Genomic DNA, 24,440 nt, shown 5'->3' on the forward strand with positions numbered 1-24,440 from the left:
GTCCTCTGGGGAAGAAGTTTGCATTTTAGCAGACCTTGGTGGTTGCTGAAGTCTTTGTGGCCAAGCCAGAAGCTCTGAACTTATGGCTGGTGTCCTAATGGAAGGATGGTTGTGATGTCCATAATCTTGATAGCTGGGCTGGTGAGAAGCATCTGGCTAGCTACTTGACCAGAGATTATCTGTGACAGGTCTAAAGAAGAAAAAGGAAAGAATTTGGCAATTTTAGTCCAGCACTCTCACCAGAGTGTTGTTGAAACTGGATGAACTTCCAATTTATTTCACTACTTTCATCATATCAGTGAGTTCTTTTATACATTCTGGAGTTGGTGGCAGAATGCAAACATGATTTTACTCCCCCTTCCTTCACTGCTCCTCTCTTCTGTTGTGCCTACCAACAGGAAAACATAGTGAGGCTGAATGGTGTCCTCAGACTAAGTGCTGTGTATTCATCCATAGCAACACAGCCTCCAGAGAACAGGTTAAGCAACAAATGGCCTGTTTGTATATGGCTTACCTTAAAGTGAGTGTTTTCCCTACAACTTGGGTAGGACAAAGGTTTCAGACATGGAGTCTATCCTGCAGATCCTGAAAAAATGGTTTTAAATCAAGTATTTATAATTTTCTTGTGATGTAGCAAAAGCTAAACACTGTTTATTTAATTAAGGCATGTAGTTGATATCCAAGACAATGAATATGTAGGGCATGTGTGGTATACATTTACCAGAGAGCATTGTTAACTCTGGCTGAAGGATAATGTAAATGTTCTCTCCTGGCTTAGTTACATTTCATGCCCATTTTACCGAGGTGGGAATGAAAACCCAGTGCAAAATTTAGGTGTCTGCAGTGCAGCTGCCTAGATTTCAGCTGCTTGCCTTAATTCACTTTATAGTCAGTGGAGTTAAAAACGTCATTTCTAAGACCTGCCTTATTCAAAACACAGTGGCTGACTTCAAAATACAAACTTCTTTCTCTCCATTGACAAGAAAGGGAGCCTGGTTCTTTGGTTCATCTGTAGCTAGACTACAGATGGATAAAACTCAAAGGTGAAGAATCAATATGAGGAACTGGTTCTGTTACATTTTTCTTCATTTTGAAATGCATTTATTTGGTCTTTAATGAGATCCAATGTGCTTCAAAGTTCTAAAAAAGAGTAAGTTCTCAGTCATTTCCCAAGTTGGCTCAGCTTTGTCTTCAGACAAACTGTCTGATTTCACATGACCCAATTAGTTTTAATAACTTCCCATTTAGACAGCATTCTCACCTGCCAAAATAGAATTTTCCATGAATTACTAAATTAGTAATCAGTTCTTACTGACTGTCAGCTTCAGTGAAAGCTGATAGGAAGACATTCTTGGATTGTAACACAGGCATAATATAAGCTTTGAGGGACTCACTATATTTCATCCTATTTTTGTCAGCCTTCTCCAGCCACTTACATTCCTCTTTTCCCAGGTGCCTTTTATTAGCTTGTTCAAAATCTGTGGGAAGTAAACACTAACCTTTGAAAGATTCACAGCAGGTGAATCTCTCCTCTTCTGACAAGTCAGAAGGACCAAACAGTATTAGAGTCACTGCAAACTGGTAAGAGTACCTTAATACTCCATTAGTTTACTATTACCAGAAAGATCTTAATTAAACAGCAGATCAGTCTCCCAAGACACATGCAGTTTGGCAAGAAGTGGGAAGCAGAAACATAAATATATAATTAAATATTTTTCTCTTCTTTAGTGTCTGTTAGGGTTCCTTTTAAAATTGTTCATGAGGACTATGTTTAGAAATAAGTACCTAGCTGTAAACATCTGACTGTATTGAGGCAGTCATATATAAGGATGGGGCAATAATGTATGTCCTAATTATTATCCTATAAGTTTGACTATTAATTGTGATATGGGAAGCTGGACTGGCTTTCAAGTTCTATTCTTCACAAATTGTGTTGCAAATGAATGAAAATACTGGAAGAAAAGGGAAGAATTGCTATTGCCTAACCACAACAGTCCAGGCAGGCTGCCATAAGAGCATTATTGAAGCTCTAATTCAATAATTAGATCCAGCTACAAATGTATTAGCTTAGCCAAGTCCTCTAGTTGGCAAAGTGTCTTAAATTTCCTTTGATACATGCTGTTGTTCGGGCTGTTAGCTTAATACATCATTAGATAGTTTACGAATTCCTTGTCTGTAAGTTAATATGTTCAATATCAACTTGTTAATTAGATTAGTTTGGTTTGGTATTTTGTTAGGAATAGCTTAATTTTTATATGAATTTTTAATTTTATTTCATTACAGTTACAGATACAACACTGTTTACAGTGGTAGTGTATCTAAGTTTCAGAAAACACTGTAAATATCTTGTATGCAAAGTACAAAAGAAGGTCTTTTTCCAGGCCTTCAGGCCTTGAAGGCAAGGCAAATTCATCTTATGTCTTTTGCAAGTACAATGCTGTGTGTTTACTGTGACTCTCTTCCAGCAGGTTTTACATGGCTGCTGATGTGGCTTGTTCGGAGACTGGATCATGGGTGTCTTGTTTTACTGTTCTGGGTGCTCCAGGTAACCTAAACACATTTCAGGCAGCTAAATGCATGCAGACTCCAGAGCTAGTAGTGGTCTCATGTAGATGTACACCTTTGTAGTAAGGTTCCACTAAAACCCACCTCTCTACAAGCCAACATCCATTATTTTCCATGGATGGTCTCAACTGGATCTACCAGTTGTCATCCTAGGGCAAACTGGTTTGCTATCCCAATTTCTTTAACTCCCTGACTCCTGTTGCTTTTCAGAAATCTCCAGGGGTGCTTGTAAACAGTTAGAGGGGACTGAAGTGGGAAGAGATTGGTATGGGCAGGACACAGACAATTTCTTCTTTTCTCGAGGTGTGTTAGATATCTCAGCACAGGGTTTTGGTCAGGCATCTCTCCTTTCCCAACCCTTCCCCTGCAATCTGCTACTTCCTTGAAGACAAGATTGCTTTGATTGTATTTTCCTACAGCCCCTTTGAACAGATGTCCCACAGGATAACTGAACAGTCAGGAATCCCAGGAGGGCTGTTGGAGTGAGACTTGAGGGCTGATCAGGCTGTAACTCTGGACACAGAATTGAAAATGCCCTTGTGTTGATCCCTTCAAAAGCCATTTATTATACCCTTATACAGGCATATGTTTGCTGGCCTTCCTGCAATGGCAGATGTGGATGGTAGTATCTTCCTGGCCTTACACAGATGTGCTGGAGTGAGCCCTCCCTGCTCTACCACCACCCAAAAGGAAAGGACAAAGTCACCTGGATTTGTCCACAGCCTTATTACCTCTGCTAGTGCTAGTCTGGCTGTACTTCACTCCATTTACTAGAAGGAAGTGTTATTCTTAACAAAACCAAAGAAACCTATCTAGCCACTAAGCAAACCTACACCATCCCTTGCGCAGTGGAGACTGTCTACTGACTCCCCAGTCAGATGTGATTTTCTCTTCCAGTCATCTGGCTCCCTATTTCTGTTCAACGGCTGTGATGCTCTTATTCAGTGGAAAAAATCAGGCACATTTAAAACAAAGCAAAAACCAGAACAAACACAAAGAAAACAAATTAAAGAAATTGTTTTACATCGTTTCAATACTCATGTTGTGAGATGGTTTCATGTTTAAAATGTTAATATTATTTCTGGCAATCAATCTCATTCTTTTGTTGATTTTTCCAATCTCTCAGGAAATTGGAATGAAAAGATTTTACTGATGTTACTATCCCTGGGAAAAGCTTGTCAACATGGATCCAGGTTTATTCTAGACACTCAAGATATTTGGCGTGTGGTTTTGTATTTTTCCTTCATCAAAGACATTATGTGAGGCTAGGGTCTGTTCACGTGGAGACAGTGAGAGATACTGACACTGTAATTAAAACAAAAGGCGACCTGAAATATCTGTGTGCACATTTATGCAAATATCCCTTTTTGCAAATGATAATACGAGAAAGTCATTGCATTACAGTAGCTCGCTCATTTGAAAGCTGAGTAGACACTAGAGGGATGTACATGCGGTAGAACTGTATCTCTGCCACACACACTTCTGTAGCAGTTCTGTGAGCATTGGGGATCAATGAAGCCTGATTTTGTATGGATTTGTGTCTTGAGGTTGAGACCCTGTCTGGACTTTGAGGTCTCTCATGAAGTGCTGCACTTTTTACCTCAGTGAAGCATTAACTGCAGCTCTTAACCGGCTGCCTATTTTCAGAATACTTTTAAGGGCTTAATAGTTTTTGGATTTCAATACCTCTCAAATGTGTTTGATGAGCTTAAGTATTTGAAGATTCAGAGAGGTCTCAGACATTCAAAGAGGCAGCATAGTGTCTTAAACACAGTTTCTACAAATTGAGGCTAAAGCATCCTCACACACATATGGAGAAGAAACAAAAAATACGAATTAAAACAGAAAACATGAATTTAAACATAAATAGGAAATTTAACAGCTATGGAAGAAAAGATAAATATGCAGATTAACCATCAATCACACAGGAGATCTTTCACTGACTGTGAGAATTTAGCTCCTAATTGCAATTTGTCTTTTTCAAAATCTCCTACATGTTCTCTTCTGTAAATGTATGTAAAGCTTCTCACATTGGACATTAAAAAAAAAAATAAAATTATGCATATGCCCACATGCCTGGGAGTAAAGAAACTTGAATTTTGCTTGCAGCTGTCAGACAAACTGCCTGATTTCACAGGTCCATTTATGTGTTTCTTTACAATTTTTAATTAAAAGATATTGATTTGGCATTTTGAGATTTCTATGATTAGTTAAAAAAACAACAAACAAACTGAGCAAACTCCACTGAGGATCTTATTGGCTTTGGAGTTTAATTTTGCCCTGTAAGAGAAAGAGCAATAGCTCAATGACAACATTGTTTTGACAGAAAAGTCCAGACATGAGAGCTTTAAGAGTATTAATTTCCCTGAGAGGTCATAAGGTCCCCAGCTTCCAAGTACGTTAAAAAGACAAATCAAACTGAAGAGTTGAGTCAGGTTCATTAGCTCTGGCAAATCAGTTACCACAGTGAATGTATTCTTCCTTAGGTTTGTATTAAGGCAAAAGTTTGCTGTGCACCAAACAATGCTTTTGGCTGTATTTACATTTGTTATGCCCTTGTCATCATGGCCCGGTGATTCTTTTAAAAGACCAAATTGCAAACGGAAATGCAAAGAGATCCATTTAGGATTATAAACGCCCGCCTGCACACCTCTCCTCTGACCAGTGCCATAATTCTGGTTCAAAAAATAACAGCAACAAACTCAGTGGCTCAGGATGCTCCAGAGCTCTCTCATCTTTTGAGTCCTGAAGAGTCAATAGCAGGGATCATGTCCCAGTTTCATGGATGATTCATGAGCAGAACACAGGCCGAGCAGCAATTTGAAGATGCCTCGAACTTTGAAGCTTGGAAGAGGTGCTGGGAGCAGAGGCTGTTAGTGAGGTGCAGTGGGGAAAGGGTCAGACACTGAAGTGAAGAGGTTCATAGGCTGCCAAGAGAAAACTGGAGGTTGAATTAATAAAGGAAGCTTCAGACTTTTCAGCTCTGAGTCACACAAATCATGAAACTACTTGAAATATTTCACCTACTCATACATCTCCTTTATCTTTCAGCTCTTCCCTCTTTTTGGTAGTTATTCTCCTGTTCTGCAGTCTTTCAAGTCACATCCTGCACTGATCTCCTGTTTCCTCATCCCCTGTTCCCATTTTGGTATCTTTCTGTTACTGAGCCTACATTACATTTTGCAGACCTTTCACATCTCGGAAATGCTGCAAGCAGTGCTTCAGAGCTTAAGTCACTGGATATTTGGTCTATGTGATGACACAGTACTAAAACAGCTGGAAATTTTTCTTTAAAAAAAATTACTTGAGAAACAAAATAAATGGTGAGGGTTTTTTTTTAAGTGTGGGTTACTCACATACATGCCCCTGATGTATATGGCTCTGATAATAAACTTATGCTATTTATATCCATAGCAAGTTGGCAATATTCAACATTTAAAATGCAACTGAGGTGGAAAGGAGCTAACAACTCAAAAATTTGAAGCAAGTTATTCAGCCAAAAGCAGATCCCTAGCAGCTTTGAGGTGTGAACAGGCTGAGGTGTGAACTTCAAAACTTTTGTTTTGAAGTTTGGTGAACCAAAGCAGAAAAAGGTGAGAGATGCCCAGACTTCTGCAGTGTACCTCCAGCCCACAGCATGGTGCCTGAATGGTCACCTGCCACACTTGTGCTGTGGGTGAAGTCATGAGGGGCACACATGTCCCTTCTTGGGACTGGAAAACATGCCCTGAGACTGCTGTGAGGCACTGAAGTGGTAGCGTGGTGCAAAGCCTTCCTCAGCCCTTCTCTTTTACAGGGTCACTGCACATGTTACCTTTAAAGCCAGAAATAAAAATCTGCCAGGCCAAGCTTCTCCATGTCAGGAGCCTGAGAGCTGCCAGGATCTCAGAGCATGACAGAGGCAGTCTGTGATTCACATGCATTGGGCCTGGAGTAACATTTGGCAAACTAAAATTTGTAGGATACAATTCTCATGAGAGTATGGGACGGGTCCCACAGAAAGGGACCTCCTTTGATGTTCATCTGGATATCATATAGGGCGGTGGCCAGTGCACAGCTCACCTCCTCCTGAATGGGAGATGTTACGAAGAAAAACCTGCTTGCCTGCTTTCTGAAGAGATGGGAAGAAGAAAATCAACTCAGTTTCTGAAAGGATAGGAAAGCATTGACCCCCATCCCCACTTCAGCAGGACTGCCTGGGAAGGGGAAGTGATGTTTGGCTGGTTGTACAGTGGGTGTTGTTTTGGAAAAAAACTTGCTTTCTTTTAAATGCCTCTGGCCAGGTCAGGGAGAGCAACTATTCCAAACAGACTGCTGCAAGCAGCTGGCTCAGGATCAGTGCTTGTCAATGACATCTGGCTCCTGCACCCCAGTATTCCTCAATTCTATCCCTGCACTGCCTATCTTCATTCCATGCAGGGAAAACCAAAGTGGCATCTATCAATTATTCCAACAGAGTCAAGAACTTCTAATACTTTAAGTTCAAAATAAGAGTTTATTATGCTTTGTCAGGAAATGGCTGATTCCAGATAACTCTTTTTTGCAATATCTACTTAAAAACTGATTTGAAACACATACAGGCATGAAACAGCTTGTATTGTTTTTACTGAATTTCTTTTGATTGTGGTACACCGTGGAAGAAAAACAAACACATTCAAAAAAGCGGACACTCCCAGGCTCCACATCTGTAAAGTGCAGTAGAGTTGTTTAGGTCTCCAGACTCCATCCTGTATCTATTTAAACATAGACATTTCTATATTTATATGAAGGCTCTTGCAAGTGAGGGAACAAAACCTGGTCCAGACTCCACTCTGGAAGGTATATTCAAACTTGGATCTCTTGCTAGAAGCACCAGAGAGAGTGTCTCCTTGGTTTTGATTTATAACAGACCAAATTATAAGTGTTTAATCTGGAAAACTGGAAGTATCCAATGTCTGCACATGGTCAGTGGAGCTGATATTTCTTTTGTGTTACCGTTGCCGTCTGTGAGAGACAGGAAATCCAGTCACGCAGGGGCCAAACCTGTTGCAAATAGGGACCACGTTCCCTCAGAGCCCTGCTCTTCCTTCAGTGACATTTTACTGAAAGCAAGATGCTCTGAACACATTTTGGGTGCAACACACTGTTCTGGTTTTTTTTGTTTGTTTGTTTTTGGTTTTTTGTTTGTTTTTTTGTTTTGTTTTGTTTTTTTTGTGGGTTTTTTTTTGGTTGTTTGTTTTTGTGGTTTGTTTTTTTTTTTAATGAAACCATTTTGGCAAATACTTCCTGACCAGCTCTATTTTGCTCTCTGATTCCCATCCCTTGAATGGTACAAACAAGAAATAGAGAGGCCTAGTTACTATCTACTCTTTTTTCCTGACAATTGTTAGTCCAAATTGTGTTATCTGGCAGCTGATAAATTTTAAACACATCGCAGGGCATATTTATTTCTCTTCTAACAGTGTTCACAAGTTATCTTGCTTAGTTAAAAAACAAACAAAAAATCTGAGCACTGGCATAATTTTACCCTTTCTTAACATAATCAAATTACTTCTGGTTTTACCCCAGTCTGTCACATTAAGTCCCACTTTATTGAGTTGTCTGACTGCTATTTGGATTGTAGCAGTGCCTAAAGACTCAGACAAGGAACGTGGTCCTTTTGTGAAGCACATACACTAAAGATCCATTATTATTTTGGGTGTAGATACACTTCTCTTCATAATTACATCCTGAGCTGTGACAAAGCCGCTGCCAGGCAACACAACTGTCAAAACTACATTGCAGGGCATTTGGAAAGCACAAATCAAGTGAAATAATAGAAATGTTTGGACCACAAGGTATCACACAGAACAGCCAGTGCTTGCCATATTTCTTATATCTGATCAGCCTTGGCTAAAGCATCCTTATGTCATAATGCCCTTTGTCCTTGCAAAAGGGTTGGTGCTGGTGTTGCCAGTTGGGGCTCCCAGATATCTCTGGTGTTTTGAGGTCTGCAGCACACTTTTTTGTCTAAGTTAGGGCTGCAATTGTCGTATCCCTTTTCTGTCTTTTGTGTCAGCAATAGGCATCATGCAATGGGCCATATCACTCTGCTAACACAGGTGGTTATTTTTTACACCTAACCTTTCAGATCTGGCTAATGTTATGGACAATGAGTGTTGATACCAGCAGGAAAGAGGTGGTGGCAGAATGTGGCTGGAGCAAACCCTGTCCTTTACAAGAGTACTGTGTTGGCCTGATTCATGCTGCTCATCAAATCACACACACAGGATGCAGTTAAGCCGATTTAACGACAGACAGCTACTGAAAGGAGCAGTTCTGCTTTACCTCACTTCCAGGTTTCTGCTTTCCTCAACCCTGCAGCTGTGTGGTCACAAGGTGGATCAATTCAGCTGTCTGCCCAATGGAAAATTCATTATTTTCTGAGGTGTTATTTTTCCACCAGATCAATCAACTGAATAGAGTCTGATGGTTACCAGATCCCACGTAAGGGCTGCAAAGGGAGTACACACCATGTGTTGCAGGCAGGATCACCGTTTCACAGCAGCCTGCTGTCAAGTCAGTGTAGCCAAATGGCCAGGCTGCTGCTGCTGCATTCAGATGCCATACTGATGCTGGAAGGGGCTATTCTGTGTCTCAGAACCCCTGACAGGTTGGGCACATCTGCCATCTTTCTACTATGGGTGCCTCTGTAATCCCAGAGAAGCTGGTTTAGGGAGCACATTAGTGATGAAAAAACCTATTCCTTTTTTCCCTCAAGGTTAGTTTCATGGTTAAGCCAGTTCCCTGTGGGGCTGGAGGAGTACTAGGGTCAGTCCTGTAACCAGTGGGACCTCTTGGCTGGGACAAGGTAATGTGGCTGTGAGATTGGCTTGACTATAATGTCATTTACTGAGACATTCAGGCATTCGTGAATTCAACCTGGATGAGCAGGTCAGCCTTATTTGTAGCTCCGAGGCAGAAGATGTATGTAAGGGAGCCCCATATTGCGATCAGCTCTCATCTAAATAGAAGAATAGAGTCTGACAGAGAGAAAGCAATACCTGTACCAGAAAGCAATATCTGTATCAGAAAAGGCTGATTCCAGAGACTTAAATAAAGCCCCCATAATTCATGGAACTGAAGGAATTGGTTCCTGGCATTGAGGGCTCTCTTCCAGGGATTAGGATTACCTGAATGACTAGAAGCAAGTCATTGATCTGAACTGCTTGGTTTCTCCAGTATCAATGCTGTCATGGAGGATGAAATACTTTGACTCAAGAATCCACTGTGAAAGGAACTGAGGAGGTCTTCAACCCTTGCAGACACAAATAATGCCTCCGGATCATAGGGTGACCCAGGCAAGTGGGAACCCCAGGAGGCTTCCAGCCCAGGCAAGTTGAGTGCTTGGGGGGGTCACACCAGGCTGCTTGGGGCTTCCTCTAGCCTGGTCTTGACAGCCTCCAGGAGGAAGCCGAGGCCACGCGGGTCCTGGAGGAGCCCGAACCCCTCTCGTCTGGGCTCGGACCCGCCGCCTTTGAGCGGGCTGGCCACTGTCCCCCGTGTTCTCACCGCAGGTGCGGGGTCTGTGCCGGGCGGTGGGGCCACGGCTCAGGCGGCGGTCCCTGAACGCAAAGGAGTTAACAGGACTTTCTGCCTCTTCCCGCCCGCGCCTCCTCCACCCTCCTCATTACCTGCACTTTATCACCGCGGGAGCCGCGGCGTGGAGCGGGAGCGGTGGAGGCCGGCGGGGCTTCCTGCGCCGCCCGGGCGGTGGGGCCGGGGCGTGCGGGGGAAGGTGAGCGGGCGGTGCGTGCGAAGGAGCGCCTGACCGCCCGCCCGTGTGCCTGCCTGTGGGTGGGAGCGGCGCTGGGGCTGGGGCGACGCGAGGGGAAGGCGGGCGGGCAGAGCGGGAGGGCGAGCGGGTCTGCGCGCCGCAGCCCGGCAGGGATGCGGCATGGCCGTGGGCTCCGTGAAGATGCCGTCGCCGTGTGAGGGCGCGGAGCTGGCCCGAAGCTGGAACCCCGGCGGCGGAGCCCACGAGCCGGTGCAGCTGCGGCAGAAGCTGCGGGAGCTGCCCGCGCTGCTGCGGAGCGGGCTCACGCTGCGGAGGAAGAGCGCGGCCGCCGCCGGCCGGGTGAGTCAGTGGGGGAGTCCGCGGGCGGCCCGGGCAGCGCCCCTGCCCGGCCCTGCCCTGCCCTGCCCGCCGGGCCGCCGAGCGGGAGGCCGCGGGCTGTCGGTGCTGGCCCTCCGCGGGGGGCGGGCGGGGACGGAAGAGGGAGAAAGGGAGGAAGGGAGGGAAGGAGGATGCCCGGGAGGCGGCGGGGCGGCACCTCGGCAGTCCCTGGGAGAGGGTGCCCGCGGGTGGCTACAGGCTTGGCCCACCGCTGCCAGCTCTGGTGAAAAATGAAATAACAGGAAGGGTGAGCGCTCGTCCCTGTCCCATCTCCGCGTCCCTCGCCTGCCCTTCCCTCCTTTTCCCCCGCTCTCCGCTGACAGGAGGTACAGCGCGGCTGTGCCCGGACACCAGTGCACACACGTGCTACAGCAGCGAACTCCAGCGTGCCCGGGAGAGTGTGAAGCCGGGATGGACACACCCGGCCCCCCGCCTCGCGTGCCTCGGGAGACTGAGGCCGTGGGATCAGATGGGCATCGCGGAGATGCCTAGCCGAATTTCACTGAAGTTCACACATTTTTCAGAAGGCTGGTGGTGCGGTTTTATAGGTCAGGCAGTGCTCCGGTGAAGTACAGCCTGACATTCCTGTGGCTGGGAACTGAGGTGGTAAGCAGCCACTCGCTCTGAGCTCTCCCTGTTGTGACTGGAGCCATATCAGGGGAGTGGCATTGCCATCAGGTCAATGACGGGTCGATCAGGTCAAACCTTACTTGCGGGCCAAGGCTGGATTGCAACCCACCGCCTGAACACTCTAAATGAAAGAGTGGGTTTACCTGCCTGGGGTTGGGTTTGTCTGTGTGGTAATCAGGCGAGCTGCTGTGTGGTTTTGGTGCACTGATAAATACCTGTGCAGGGAATTAGCAGGGGGAGGTCCGTATGGTGTGTGTTTGTGCCCTCATCAACTTTGCAGTACTTTGCCCATGTAAATAAATGCTTTCTCTGCATAGGGAAGTTGTGAAATATAGTAGGGTGTGAATTTCAAACTTCCTGGGTGAATGCTTTGTTATGAAAAGGTATACATGCAAGGAAGATTAATTTCTTTCCTCAAGGACATTCAACCCACAGAATAAAGACTAGTCTGTATGGAGATGCCTAATGATTTTTATTGTCAAGTGAATTAGTAATTCACCTAACAAGTTGTCCATAAGAACACAGAGCCAAGTGGATTCAGTTAGTTTTAAATAGCCAGGTCTTGTTCTGCTCTAAGAAGATGTTTGCAACAGACATCTTTCTTCCAACAAAGATGAGTCCTATCCTGAATTGAGTGTAGTTTGTTCCACTTTTAAAGCATACTACCAAAGAAGTGAAGTGTGCAGGGAGGATGAAAGAAGCAGTGCAGAACTGCTGCTGGTAACAGTCTTCATTTGCAGGCAGGTCTGAAACACTGCTTTAGCAAAACAAATTCGTGAGGCTTCAGGGAGACACCATGCAGAGCAGCCTCAGCTTTACTCTCATGGCTATTCCTCACCACCACTGAAAGCATTTGACAAGTGAGCGGTACAGCAGTTACTCTGTAAATATTTGCAGTGGGTGAGTTGACATCCTGGTGAGAAGCCTGGGTAGCTCCTGGGTCATGCAGCTCCTCATTTGTGCTTGCTGAAGCCTTGGTCCCCTCTTGTTTCACACAGTCCCAGCTGATGTTCTATGTTACAGACCAGCAAACACAGTGTGACAGATTTACTGGTGGTATCACCTATGGCTTCTCCTCCCGGTGCCCTGTGGGTCATCTTGTAAAGTTTTTCTTGAACTGTCTGTCCTAGTAGGAAGAAGACTGGAGAGAGGATAGTGAGTTTATAAGGCAGTCTGGAGTCAACCCAGCAGATCTATTAGGAAGAAACGCTTTACTGTGAGGGTGGTGAGGCACTGGAACAGGTTGCCCAGAGAAACTGTGGATACCCCATCCCTGGAATTGTTCAAGGCCAGGTTAAATGGAGCTTTGGGCAACCTGGCCTAATGGAACATGTCCCTGCTGATGGTAGGGGAGTTGGAACTAGATGATCATTAAGGTCCTTTCCAACCCAATCCATTCTGTGATTCTGTAATCCTGTATCAGTGGGCGATGCTGCATGGGGGTGCTGTGTGGCACCAGCAGGACCTTCAGACCAGTGTCTTGGTCCTGTGTGGAGAATGGAAATGCTGTGCTCTGCCTTCTCTGGGTTTGCAGGGACTCTCCTGTGAGTGCCTGGTGGGGTGTTCTGAGAGGTAGATCATACTAAGAGTCCAGCAGTGTTGTCAATTCACTTGTTCCCTTTGGAGACAAAGTGGGCACCTGGAGTGCATGGAGGCTCTCTCCCACATGTGCTATTCTTCAGGGAGCAGTTTGTTTCTGTTAGTAGTACCCTGTGTTGATTCCTGTCTGCTCTATGCATGTGTCTTTTCCCCTCAAAAATGGACTTTTAGGGGCATGACACTTTTCCCATATTTCTATTTAATATGAAGAATATGACAGTCATATGAAAATGACAGTATTTGGGAGAGGAAAGGGATATGTTAGAACAGTGAAATGTAGCATTTTTTATACACCCCACTCCTATGGACACTTCCCCTTTTAAACATAACTCTTAAATGTAAAAAGTCTTAAAATAAGTTTGGGGAAAGGTTGAGTAACACAAATGCGAAACAAAGATTCCTTTTTTTCCCACCTCAACAAAATATTTCAAGTTAATCCAAAGTTAATTTTCCGAGGGTTTTGTTTGCTTATGAAAAAAACATAGTCTGATCTTCCTCTCCTGTGACTTTTTCTTTGTGCTTTTTTTGCTTGTTCAAACACCAAGCTGAGAGTCTTATTTGTCCAGCTGGTTTCACCAGGAGTGTTGCTCACTTAGGTGAGCTGTTTTCAAGTAAATGCTGACCAGCTGAAATTCTGGCTTGTTTAATTTCCTAGAAAAATATTATGACCCCTGAACAGGGGGTCTGCTTCTGATGCTGACTTGCTCAGGGACTGCCTGCAGTGCAGTTTGATTCCACATCTATAAAGCACAGATAATATACATGTGTGCATGCCTGAGGACTATGGATAATAAAATATAATGGAAGTGTTAAGGGTACTATAATTGTTTTAAGGATGCTTCACTGCATGCTGTTCAAATACTTCCTGTGCTCCAGGGGGAAGGAAAGCATTGGGTAGTAGAGGGTAGTATACATTTAAAGAACTGATTACATTTTGCAAAGCAGTATGGGGTGGAATAAATTTTTTAATCTGTTTGGATCTCTCAGTCCTTGGCCCTTGGCACTAGGCTATCTGAAAATTGTGACCGGAGATGGGGATAATTGAAAATACAGTTTGACAAAATAGGATTTCCTTCTCAGTTCAGTGACCCCAAAACTGGAGAGCAGGTAGGTATTTTTTGCTTTCTGTGTTGGGATACATCCAATACTAATACGTATAAAGAACTTGGAGGTGGAAAAACAGCTTGTAGAAAAACTTGTAGCAACCATCCTACCTGGACATTTCTATGCTGTGTACTGAGTACACTCTGGTACACTCCACTGCTTCAGTCATTTAGATAAAACTGACCTCCAGTTCCTTGGCTAGGGAAGCCCAATATTTTTTTTAAAGCTCCTGAACTTCTACCTGGATGTTGGTCTTGTCCTTGAGGGTGTTTTTTTCTTAAATTCAGTCTTAGGGCAGGCACAGCACAGAGACCCAAGATGGCACCAGTGATCAGACTGCACTTGTACAGTGAGCTGCGAGGTGTAGGTTTTACTCGTCATCATCTGCTTGGAGGTTCTTTATTTCTGCTGCAGAAAATAGCAGAGAATGACCCAGTCTTTTGCTGTGGGAGTCGAGTGTGTGTCAGAGCTTGTGCAGAGGCAGAGGAGGGATCTGTTGTAGTGGGTCATTGTGCCCTGTGGGACTGTTCCCCTCTGCCACGTCCTTTCTCAAAATCTTTGGAAAGACCCTTCTGTTTTCCAGTTGGCCTCCTTGAGTTATGTGTTAAGTGTACATGTAGTAAGCATGAGTACTTTGCTTGTGAACTGTCTTTGCTGCTCTTTCTGGTGCCTGCTAAAGATATTTTCTTCTCCTCCCCTTTTTCTTATAATTAGTGATGAAATACAGTTCCCTGCCTCTGGAAGCACCAGCAGTGAGGTCCTGCAGGCACATTAGTGTAGCAGTCACTCCATCATGCCAAAAGTCCTTTTCACCACACTCAGTTGCACTCTTAATGGAGCTAATGCTGCTCCTGAGAGAGCAGAGAAGTGCTCAGAAGGAGGAGGAATTGCCTTGCACATATACAGACACACACATTTTTAATCATCTCTTCTGCTTTCTGGGCTTATATTTACACACAGATAAATACTGTTATATGTGAGCATTGATGTTGCTCTTTGTCACAGTAGTGGACCTGGAAAACCTTTTGGTTTTGGTGTCAAACCCCATTACTCTGATAGTGTGAAAGATCTTGCTGTTCGGTGCAAACCTTCGCCGTGGGATGTACCTTTTGGCTTGATGGAAGCTGAAGAGATACTATGACTATTTTCTCTTCTGAGACCCTGTAATTACTTTTGTGAAGTTCCTAGAGGTCTTCGGCCAGGCAGGTGTTCTCAGACTGTCTTCACCTTAGCTCTACTTTGAGCAACTGCTTTGCTGTATGTTTATGTCAGGATGTAAACTGACTGTAGGGTTACGGGTTGAAAATTAACCACAGGAGTTAGGGTACAGCTGCTAAAAGTCTTCATGAGTTCAGGGTGAGACTGGAGAAGTTCATGGAACAGAAATGTATTGAGCATACATAATCCTCATCAGGCACAGAAGGTTCCTGAGCTGAAAATAGCTGGAGGGTTGGAGAGTATTAGAGATATCTATCATATATTCTGGCACTAGCAGTTGTTATGCTGTTGGAGACAACTCTTCTTTGGCAGGGGAAAAAAATCAAACTATATGCAATCTGTTTTAATTAAATGAAGTATCCGATCCTCTCAACCTACATTCTGCTAAGCTTTTCCTAATTTCTTGTTAGAAACTTTCAATTACAAATGTCATTCATGTAGCTGTTCTCTAATCAATTCATTTGGCGATTGGGGAAACTAGTGTTGTCAATGAGGTTTTTGCCACGACATTGGAAATTGCCTGCTGGAAATACTCAGAATTTCCAGTCCTTCTTTCCATGGCTACAGTGTGGTGGTAGTTGACAGTTACGTTTTGATTGAGTCAAGCATATAGATCTGCCTGGTACCCAGGTAATCTCACAAATGACTGGCATTTATGGCAGTCCATATCCTTGTTGGCAGCTTCTCATCTTCATAGTGCCTGAGTGACCTTGTATTTCATGCTGCTGAATTACATTCTTTCCCTAATACTCCAGTTCTTGAAGTCACCTAATCTTCCTGTATGACGTTCTGTTTACATAGGTTTTGACAATACCTCAAATTTTGTGCCATCAACACATTTTAGTAGCACTTTTATGCTCTTTTGACCAGTGCTGTTAATGAGAAGATAGGCAAACATAGAGAAATTGTTCTCATGATTTTTTTCCTATGTTTATATATACTATAGAGGCTTTAAATTTAACGTGTCTTCTGCATTAAAAAGATGCAGTGTTGTTTTGTGTAGATGCTGTACTGGCTGAAATCAGCACACAAAAATGCTGGATTGGCTCAGTGGATTGAAAGTTTTACTGTCAGAAGTATTATCAAAGTTGACTGTTTGATATTGGTGACATTTTGATTTCAAGTCTGCCATAGAGGTTCTACTCAGTAACTTAATACCCCCATCACTTTGCAGTTATTATGTGACTAAAAATAGTCATGGTAAGTAGTCTTGAATTTTTCCTATTGTAATCAGGGTTATTATGTATTCCTGTTAAATGTACTCGATTAAAGTAATTGTCTTTCACATATCATATGTAGTATCCTTAAACTTGTCAGGTCTGTGACTGGTGACACATGAAATATTAAGCAACGAGTAAAACAGCTTTAGCAACAGTGACCATGGTAGATGATGGGGAATTTCAGTGTCTCTTGTGTTTATTTGCATAATTTGCTTCATAGTCAGTGTTCAGTGAATTACTGAAATGAGAATACTTCTTAATTAGGCCATATGTTATGACATCTGAAAAATTGTGCCTGGGTTTGATTAACTACAGTAGAATGAAATGGAAGGCAAACACACATTTGTGTCCTAGAAAGTAACCTAGTATGTTTTGCAGAATGCAAAGTTATTTTTCTTCCTGAGGCTGGGGATTAGTCTGATTGCCAGGATGATGCCCACTACCTGTGGTCTTACACTGGCAATGGGAGTGAGGCTGGCAATGCCTGGACTGCCATCTCAGCTGCTTTCTAGCAGCCTTGGGAAGGCCCAGATGCAGCACTAGCTGGTACCACTGCCAATGTATGGGCAATAGATACCATTATGTGGCAAGTGTTCATGGAAGCTGAACACTGATCCCTTGAAACATAAAAAATGCAGCAGCTTGCTTTAAACTATGGGAGAGGTTCTGTTTCTTTTCTCTGTTTTGATCCAGAGCATATCCTGTCCCTCTTTGACCCACAGTTGCCTACCATAAACCACAGACTTGACTGCAAATTGAGCTCAGGCTGAAAATACCTTGAGCTCATTTTGCCTATGTGCTTCTTGTCTTGTATTGGTAGTAATGCCTTCAGTTAAGGACTCCAAAAGAAAGTATTGATCAGCCCTGTATGTTTTTTGTAATTCTGGTTGGACAAGGATCTCACTATTTTCACTTTTGGTTTTGCTCCTGTTTCTAAGGGATATAGTCTGCTGATCCTCAGATATGGTGCTGCTCTGTGTGGCTTGGAAACCTATCAGAGAAATCTATGTAGGAAATAATATCAACTCCATTGGAATTAAAAGGAATGTATTTGCGCGTTTGCAAAACTTCTGCTAGTGTTACATCTTGTTGAAAGTTTTGATTTAAAAGTGAGCTGATTGTCCCCTTAGTTACATACTTACAGGGAAATAAACAAAATTTACTTTGGAAATTGTATACTTTAATTTGCTTGGTTTCAAACCTGTGTTATTGGTTAATTCACTCTAGATTTCCCAGCTGCCAGGATGAATGAACAACACTGTACTGTACAATTATGACAAACTCCATTAAGATTTGTATTCTGCTGTTGTTATTTGTATGTCCCCAGTGGTTTGAATTCCGTTCGCACTGTGAGGAAATTGCAAAACAAGCTGTGCATTTTTATGCTGATGAAAATGCTGAAAATAGACAGTGATAGCTTTTCAAAAGGGGAAAAGAAAAAAAAAAGGAAAGCAGAATATGCCATCTTTTCAACCTAACTCACAGAAACCATTGTAATAAAACAGATTTATGTTACTTATGTAACAATTAAAGTAACATTTTACATATAGGAAAGGAAGATCCTTGTTCTTTATACTTATGGTATGTAACTTCATACTTGTACAATATAACTTTATACTTATACTATGTAACTTTATATTTTTATTATATAACTTGCTTATTCAGTTCCAGATGAAGTGTTCCTGTCCACCCGTGGTTTCTGACCTTGTCCCTGCTGGGTGCTGGGTATAGCAGCCAGTGTATGAAGTGATGATGTTCAGTATGCAGACTTTTGGTCTGGCTCTGCTTAAGTGCTTGAGACTTCAGATGGGTTTCGCCGCGTTTCTGTGCCTGATCACCGGGCACCCAGATGCTGTAGGTCTGGTCATACAGTCATCTCCTTGGGATGTCAGTCATTTTCTGTTAGGGGTTCATATTAATGCCCAAAAAAAGAGCCTTAATGTTGGTTGGGGCTCAGTATGGTGCTGTAGGGCTGAAAATAAAATGGGACACCTTGTAACTCTGGACAGAGTGACAGTGCCCTGTTCTTCTGTAGTCTTTTAGGGCTGTCTTAACTGGGCCACACGTACATTGCTCTGCCCCCGTCCACAAACTCTTAAACATCTTTTTCCCCAAATCAGGCTATGCAGGTCCTGTAGGGTTCATATGAATGGATCCATTTCAGTGGAATATTTTAGTTTGCTTTTTAGTGTCTGCTGTATAAACTTAATCCATGACTTTATCCTTTTGATTTAAACAATTTTCGTTATATCTGTGCTTTTGACATGAGTTTAAGGATAAAAAAGAAGTAATTGGGGCTCTAAAGTTAAAAGCCGTGGAAACAGGATTTGAATATTTTGAAATTCTAAGTATAAAAGGCAGTAGCTATTCATAATTGTCACTGTGTCTTTTATCTCAGTTAACTTATGGCTTGGCTAGTCTGACCTTGCAAAATGCTCTTGTATTAAGCTAGGGTCAATTATTTATTTAATAATTTTAATCCTATGGTATACCATTTTCTCTGATCATTTCCTTTTTCACAAGATATTTTCCTGGAGAGAATATTAGAGAGAGGCTAACTGATTAAAAGTCAATATATTTTTTATGGTGCAAAAAGAAAATATTCTGCTGATTGGAGGAGAAGAAAACTCTTCAATTTATAAATACCAGTGGAGCTGTATTCATAGTATCAGTAAGGATCTTTTGCCTTCAGTTTTGGAACTGAATTAACCCATTAAATCTTAAAATGCCAGATGATTTCTAGTTTTCCTTTTTTTAAAGATTGATTGTGAGGAATGCATCTTTCTTTTTTTTCCCCCTTGTTGGTGAGGAGGTGGCCTTTCTTTCCTTCCTTCCTGAACCTCATACCTAAGTCTTTATGTGACTGAGATGTACGTGTGCTACATGAATCGCAGAATCCTAGAATATGCCCACTTGGAAGGGACTCACAAGGATCATTGAGTCTAACCCTTATCCCTGCACAGGACCATCCCTAAGAGTCACACCATGTGCCTCAGAGTATCATCCAAATGCTCCTTGAACTCTGTCAGGCTGGTGCTGTGACCACTTCCCTGGGGAGCCTATTCCAGTGCCCAGCAACCCTCTGGGTGAAGAACCTTTTTCTAATATCCAATCTCAACCTCCCCTGACACAACTTAGGCCATTCCCTCAGGTCCTGTCACTGGTCATCACAGAGAAGAGATCAATGTCTGTCTCTCCTGTTCCACTCACGAGGAAGTTGTAACTGCAATGAGGTCTCCCCTCAGTCTCTTCTTGTCCAAGCTGAACAGACCAAGTGCCCTCAGCCACTCCTGATATGACTTCCCCTCAAGGCCCTTTACCATCTTTGTTGCCCTCCTTTGGACACTCTCTAAGAGCTGAATATCCTTCTTATATTGCAGTGACCAAAACCACACACAGTGTTCAAGATGAGGCTGCCCCAGTGCAGAGCGGAGTGGGACAATCCCCTCCCTCGACCGGCTGGCGATGCTTTGCCTGATGCCCCCCTGGACATGGTTGGTCCTCCTGGCTGCCAAGGCACTCCTTTCTGGCATCTCATTCACCAGTCTGTGTGTACATCCGGGCTTGGTGCATCCCAGGTGCAGAATCTGGCACTTCCTCTTGTTGAACTTTGATCTTGTTGTTTAACCATAGAGTGGGTTTTATATGTGTGTGTTTTACTGTGATCTGCTTTTCCTGCAGCTGCCCCTTCTGAGCCTCTCTGCAGGTCATTCATGTGTCAGCATCAGAACTCTGACTGTGAAACAAGCAGCACCAAGAAAAGAGCAGTGGCTGCTTGAAATAATTCCACTGGCAGGAGAAATGCTTGTCAAACTATGCCCTTCGTGGTGAAGTAGACAGTATGCAGTTTGTAGGTCAGCATTGAAGAGCAGGAAATACTGCATTTTGGGTTGGAAAAAAACCTAAAAAACTCCCACAAAACTAAAAAACCCCACTAAAATCAAAACAAACAGAAAAAACAAACCTAAAAAAACCCCCCAAACACCCCCCCCCCAAAAAACCCTAACCAACAAACAACTCCACAAAACAAACAAACAAACAAACAAAAACCAAAAACCAACAGAAAATTGAGGTCCAGACCACTTGTGAGCATCAAGAATTTATGATGTGGCTTTGCGGAGGGAGAGGAAAGAACAACATGTGTTTGGGGTTTGTTTATTTTTTTTTTAAGATGATAAGCTTTTAGTTGTGGTTTCCTGGCCAAGTTCTGGCCAAGAGAGCTAGACCCAGTGGTCCTAAAACACTTTGTAAATACAGATGGATGTGGTAATCATTTGCTGTCATAGACTGCTACTGTACACTGCTCCATTCCATCCCATAGGTGAATGCACTTCAGTGATATGTCAATTGATTTTTAAAATATGGAAAGAAGGGGAGAAAAACAATACACATGCCTGGTTAGCTCTGAAAGTTGCAAAGCTGTTGTTTATTGGATGGCTGAAGGAATGAGCTGAAAGTATCCTTTAGATCTGCTCTGAGTCCCAGCTCACATACAGTCCAGTGCTTTGTTGTGGTTTGTTATTTCTGCAGTGCCTGAAGCCTCTTGACCGTGAAAGCAAATCTGGGGGTATGGGCTGAGATTCTGCTCCTGAATCGATGTTTCAGGACCAACGAAGTTGTGTGGTGTTTGTTAAGGAAAGCCAGACTCATGGGAGATGCAAGCCCTAAAGGAATCTAGTAGTTAGCTGCCAAAGAAGAAAGGGGAGGACACAACCTATCCCAAGCTTAAGTATGTTTTGGCTTGAGCAGGATAAACTGTAACATCTGTCAGGGCTAGCACTGATTTGCGCATGGGAATACTTTAAAGTACTCTTCCTCGCATTTTGTTGGAAAAAAATTAGTTAAGAGACAAAATTTATTAATCCTTTTGGATTTTACAGTTACAAACACTTTTGAAAACTTAGAATTTAATTTCTATTCACAAAGAACAGCATAATCATGTTCAAAGTTGGAATTTTGGTACTTTAAAAACTTATATTGTGCATACCATCTTAAGGTTATACTCTGTCAGCTTGAAGAGTGTTTGCAGATGGTTAAAAGAACTCTTTATTCTTCAGTATCCACATGTATATAAGAGATTGATAAAACTGCTCAGCCTGTTAGAGCAGAGTAATTCATAAATAGTGTCTTTGTAATTGTCTTTGACAGCAATTGCTGCAGCAAAATACATAAAATGCAAAAAATAATAATAGTAGTTAAATTAATACCTCTTTATTTATATTTTTACTATTATGTTGAAGGATATAAAGAGGAACATTCAGCAGATATTTAATTTCTTGTTTTATCTCATTAAACAGACAGTCCCAAAACAAATGAGTTTCAGATTAGTTTTACCAAAGCTATTTATCTAATTATGGCTTTCTCTGCACTTGAATGAATGGCTGCAAATCAATAGGTCTCTTAGGTTGCCAGGACACGCATTAATATTGGTGAGTCTCCAAGCTGAATAGCAGGAGTGATGTGTCTTGTTTTTTTCCATTGAGATGTCTGTCCTCAGTTCATACAGTGTATGCATAAACTGAGAAATTATCTGAAGGCCTGCTTAAAGAGTTTCATTTTTAAGTTCATCATTTGCAATTCAACGTGGCAATAAATATTTACATTGTACTGGTAGAGGTTTTATTAAAAAAAAACAAAACCCAAAGCAATTATTTAAGAGGAAGGTGGTGTAAATAAAAACATGTTGTAGTGGGTCAAGATGATGGTTAATCTAGTCCTATATCCATAAGTTTTAGGTTATTCTAACAGGTAATAGTTTTAGCCACAAATATAAAGTTTTTTGTGCTTTCAAAGGAATGTGTGGGGAAATGTTGTATAGCCTGCCTCCCACACTGGTTTTTTTTTCTAGTTTCAAATATTCAGGTACTTTATACTCTGGGGGCTTGTATATACTTGGACTTGGTTAACAGTAACCGTTCTACTTAAAGCTTTTCATGTTACGCCTGTACAAATCCAGTCTTTTAATGAATCTGGATAGTATTTTGCCTTCAGATTCACCTTGGAACAGAAATTTACGTAGCTTGTCTCTGGGGTTTGGTGAGAATGACTTTACAGGAGAAGGAAAATGAAGTTTTGATTTATTCTGTTGTTAGTGAGAGGCTTATTTTTTATCAGTTTTGAATATCCTACCTTTAATTTAAATGACCCTTCTACTGTTCCTATGAGTCAGGGAACTTTGTGTACTGTTAGCTTTTTATTTTTTTTTACAGCTGTTTTTAAAGCAAGCAAGCCCAGTCTCTCTAGATGACTCTTTCCATTCTGTAATAATTTTTGTCACCTGGCTTTGAACTCTGTCTGGTTCTGCAGTGTCCCTTTGAACTTGTGATGGCTTGTGCTGAATGTAATATTCTAGATTACACTGCACCGCTGTTTTATATAAATCATGCAATTTCCTCCCTCTATCCCTCATGTAGGCTTTTCATCCTATCAATCTGCTATCTTTTTTAGAGCTCCTGGTGGCTCTGATTACTTCTGCACTGAAATGTCTTCACAGCCATTCAGGTTGCTTTCTTTAAGTTGATATAGTTAATTTAAAGCCATATAAATTGTCAGCATTTTTTTCCTTGCGTGGGCATTACTTTGCATTTGATGTGCATAAACAAAATTTAACATGAAGTTCTTTACTCACCTACCTTGACTAGGTCCATCTGAAGTTGTTTATTGACTTCTGATTGTGACTTACCAAAATCATATAAGCAAAATTTGCTTATCTTGGTGCTGACATCACAAATATGTTTCATTAAACAGCATTCAGCCTAGAATACAATGTTGTAGGATCTTTGCATTTTCCTTTTCCCTGAAAACAGCCTTTTTAGTCCTGCTTTTGTCCTTGATTACTTCGCTGTTCCTTGATCAACTAAAATGTTTTGTCTGCACATGAAAGACTGCTTCAGCTTCCTTTGAGGAATGTTATGTGTTAGGGTGAATGCATACTTATCCTTGTTGAAGCTGGAGGTACAACTGTAGAGTATTACTGTGTAAGTGGTCCCTGAACATACAAGAAAACCAGCTAATACCACATCAGTCTTGACCTTGTTACAACACACCGTGTCAAAGGCTTTCCTGTTCTTCTAAGGGATGTAGGAGCTTCACCCACCAGTGAGGCTCCTGTTTGGTGGGTGGATAAGTGTTTGGAAGGCTCTCCACAGACTAGTAACCAGTAACTTTTTCAAATACTCTTTCAGAGCTCTGCTCAGAGATTATCTCTTGACTCTGCTACTATCACTATTTTCTTTAAAAACTCTACTGGTGGAGCAGAGTTATTAAGAAGTAGCTACCTGTCCAGTACATCAAAGAAGAAAGAGAAGAGAGGGAAAGTGCATGTTTTATTCTTTATTTTTCTGCTTAGGCAGCTTTATGGCCAAACTGCTATTAGGAGCAAAACTATCTAACAGGTAAACCATCAAAGATTTTTGAAGAATGTCGCATTGCAGGCAGCTGTTCTCTATTCTTGTAAAGTTCTTCACTGAAAACAGAGACAGAAAATGTCCCAATAGTGAGTGGTCTTTTGCATTTAAGCAGAAAGTGTAGCTAATAGAGCAACCCTGCTATTGAATCAAAGCTGTGGTCTTATTAAAAACAGTGTAAGCTTATGCTCTTTGAGAATCCATTTATGCTTTGATAATCATTTATTTATTGTAGAAAAGTACCTACTTCAATTGTTTATTAGTAGTAAAAGAAGTTACAGGAAAATCTATGGTAGGATGGTGGGAGTGGATAAGGAAACATTACATTTGTCCATTCTGTAAATAAAAATAGTTCCAAAGAATTTATCCAGAGACAATAATCTCTTTTTATAAACCTGAGTTAAAAACAGTCCCCTGTCACTGAAGAGATAATGGTAAATTTTGTGAAGCTTCCAAAACTGGAAACCTGATTTTAAATTTTTTAATTGAGTTAAGCAAGAAAACAGACTGAATTTTCATCCCTTGCTTTAGCAGTTCTTGGTGTTATCTGACTTTCAGAAACAA

The 24,440-nt window shown here is 42.1% G+C and overlaps 1 protein-coding gene and 1 long non-coding RNA gene across 2 annotated transcripts in view; one reads left to right on the forward strand and one right to left on the reverse strand.

The window, feature by feature from the left end:
• Positions 1 to 2,391: 2,391 nt before the first annotated feature.
• Positions 2,392 to 10,409, reverse strand: LOC135424240 (uncharacterized). Its single transcript, XR_010435127.1, has 2 exons — positions 10,218 to 10,409; positions 2,392 to 5,506 (listed from the first exon to the last, which is right to left on the reverse strand). It is a non-coding gene; the product is annotated as an uncharacterized LOC135424240 (long non-coding RNA).
• Positions 10,410 to 10,480: 71 nt separating this feature from the next.
• RAPGEF5 (Rap guanine nucleotide exchange factor 5) overlaps positions 10,481 to 24,440 on the forward strand; it is a 160,428-nt gene continuing 146,468 nt past the window's right edge. Inside the window, exon 1 of the mRNA XM_064675282.1 lies at positions 10,481 to 10,660. Within this exon, the coding sequence (XP_064531352.1) occupies positions 10,481 to 10,660 (180 nt within the window). The remainder of the gene's footprint in view (positions 10,661 to 24,440) is intronic.

Source organism: Pseudopipra pipra, chromosome 1 (genome assembly GCF_036250125.1).
Source record: "Pseudopipra pipra isolate bDixPip1 chromosome 1, bDixPip1.hap1, whole genome shotgun sequence".
Lineage (NCBI taxonomy): Eukaryota > Metazoa > Chordata > Aves > Passeriformes > Pipridae > Pseudopipra > Pseudopipra pipra.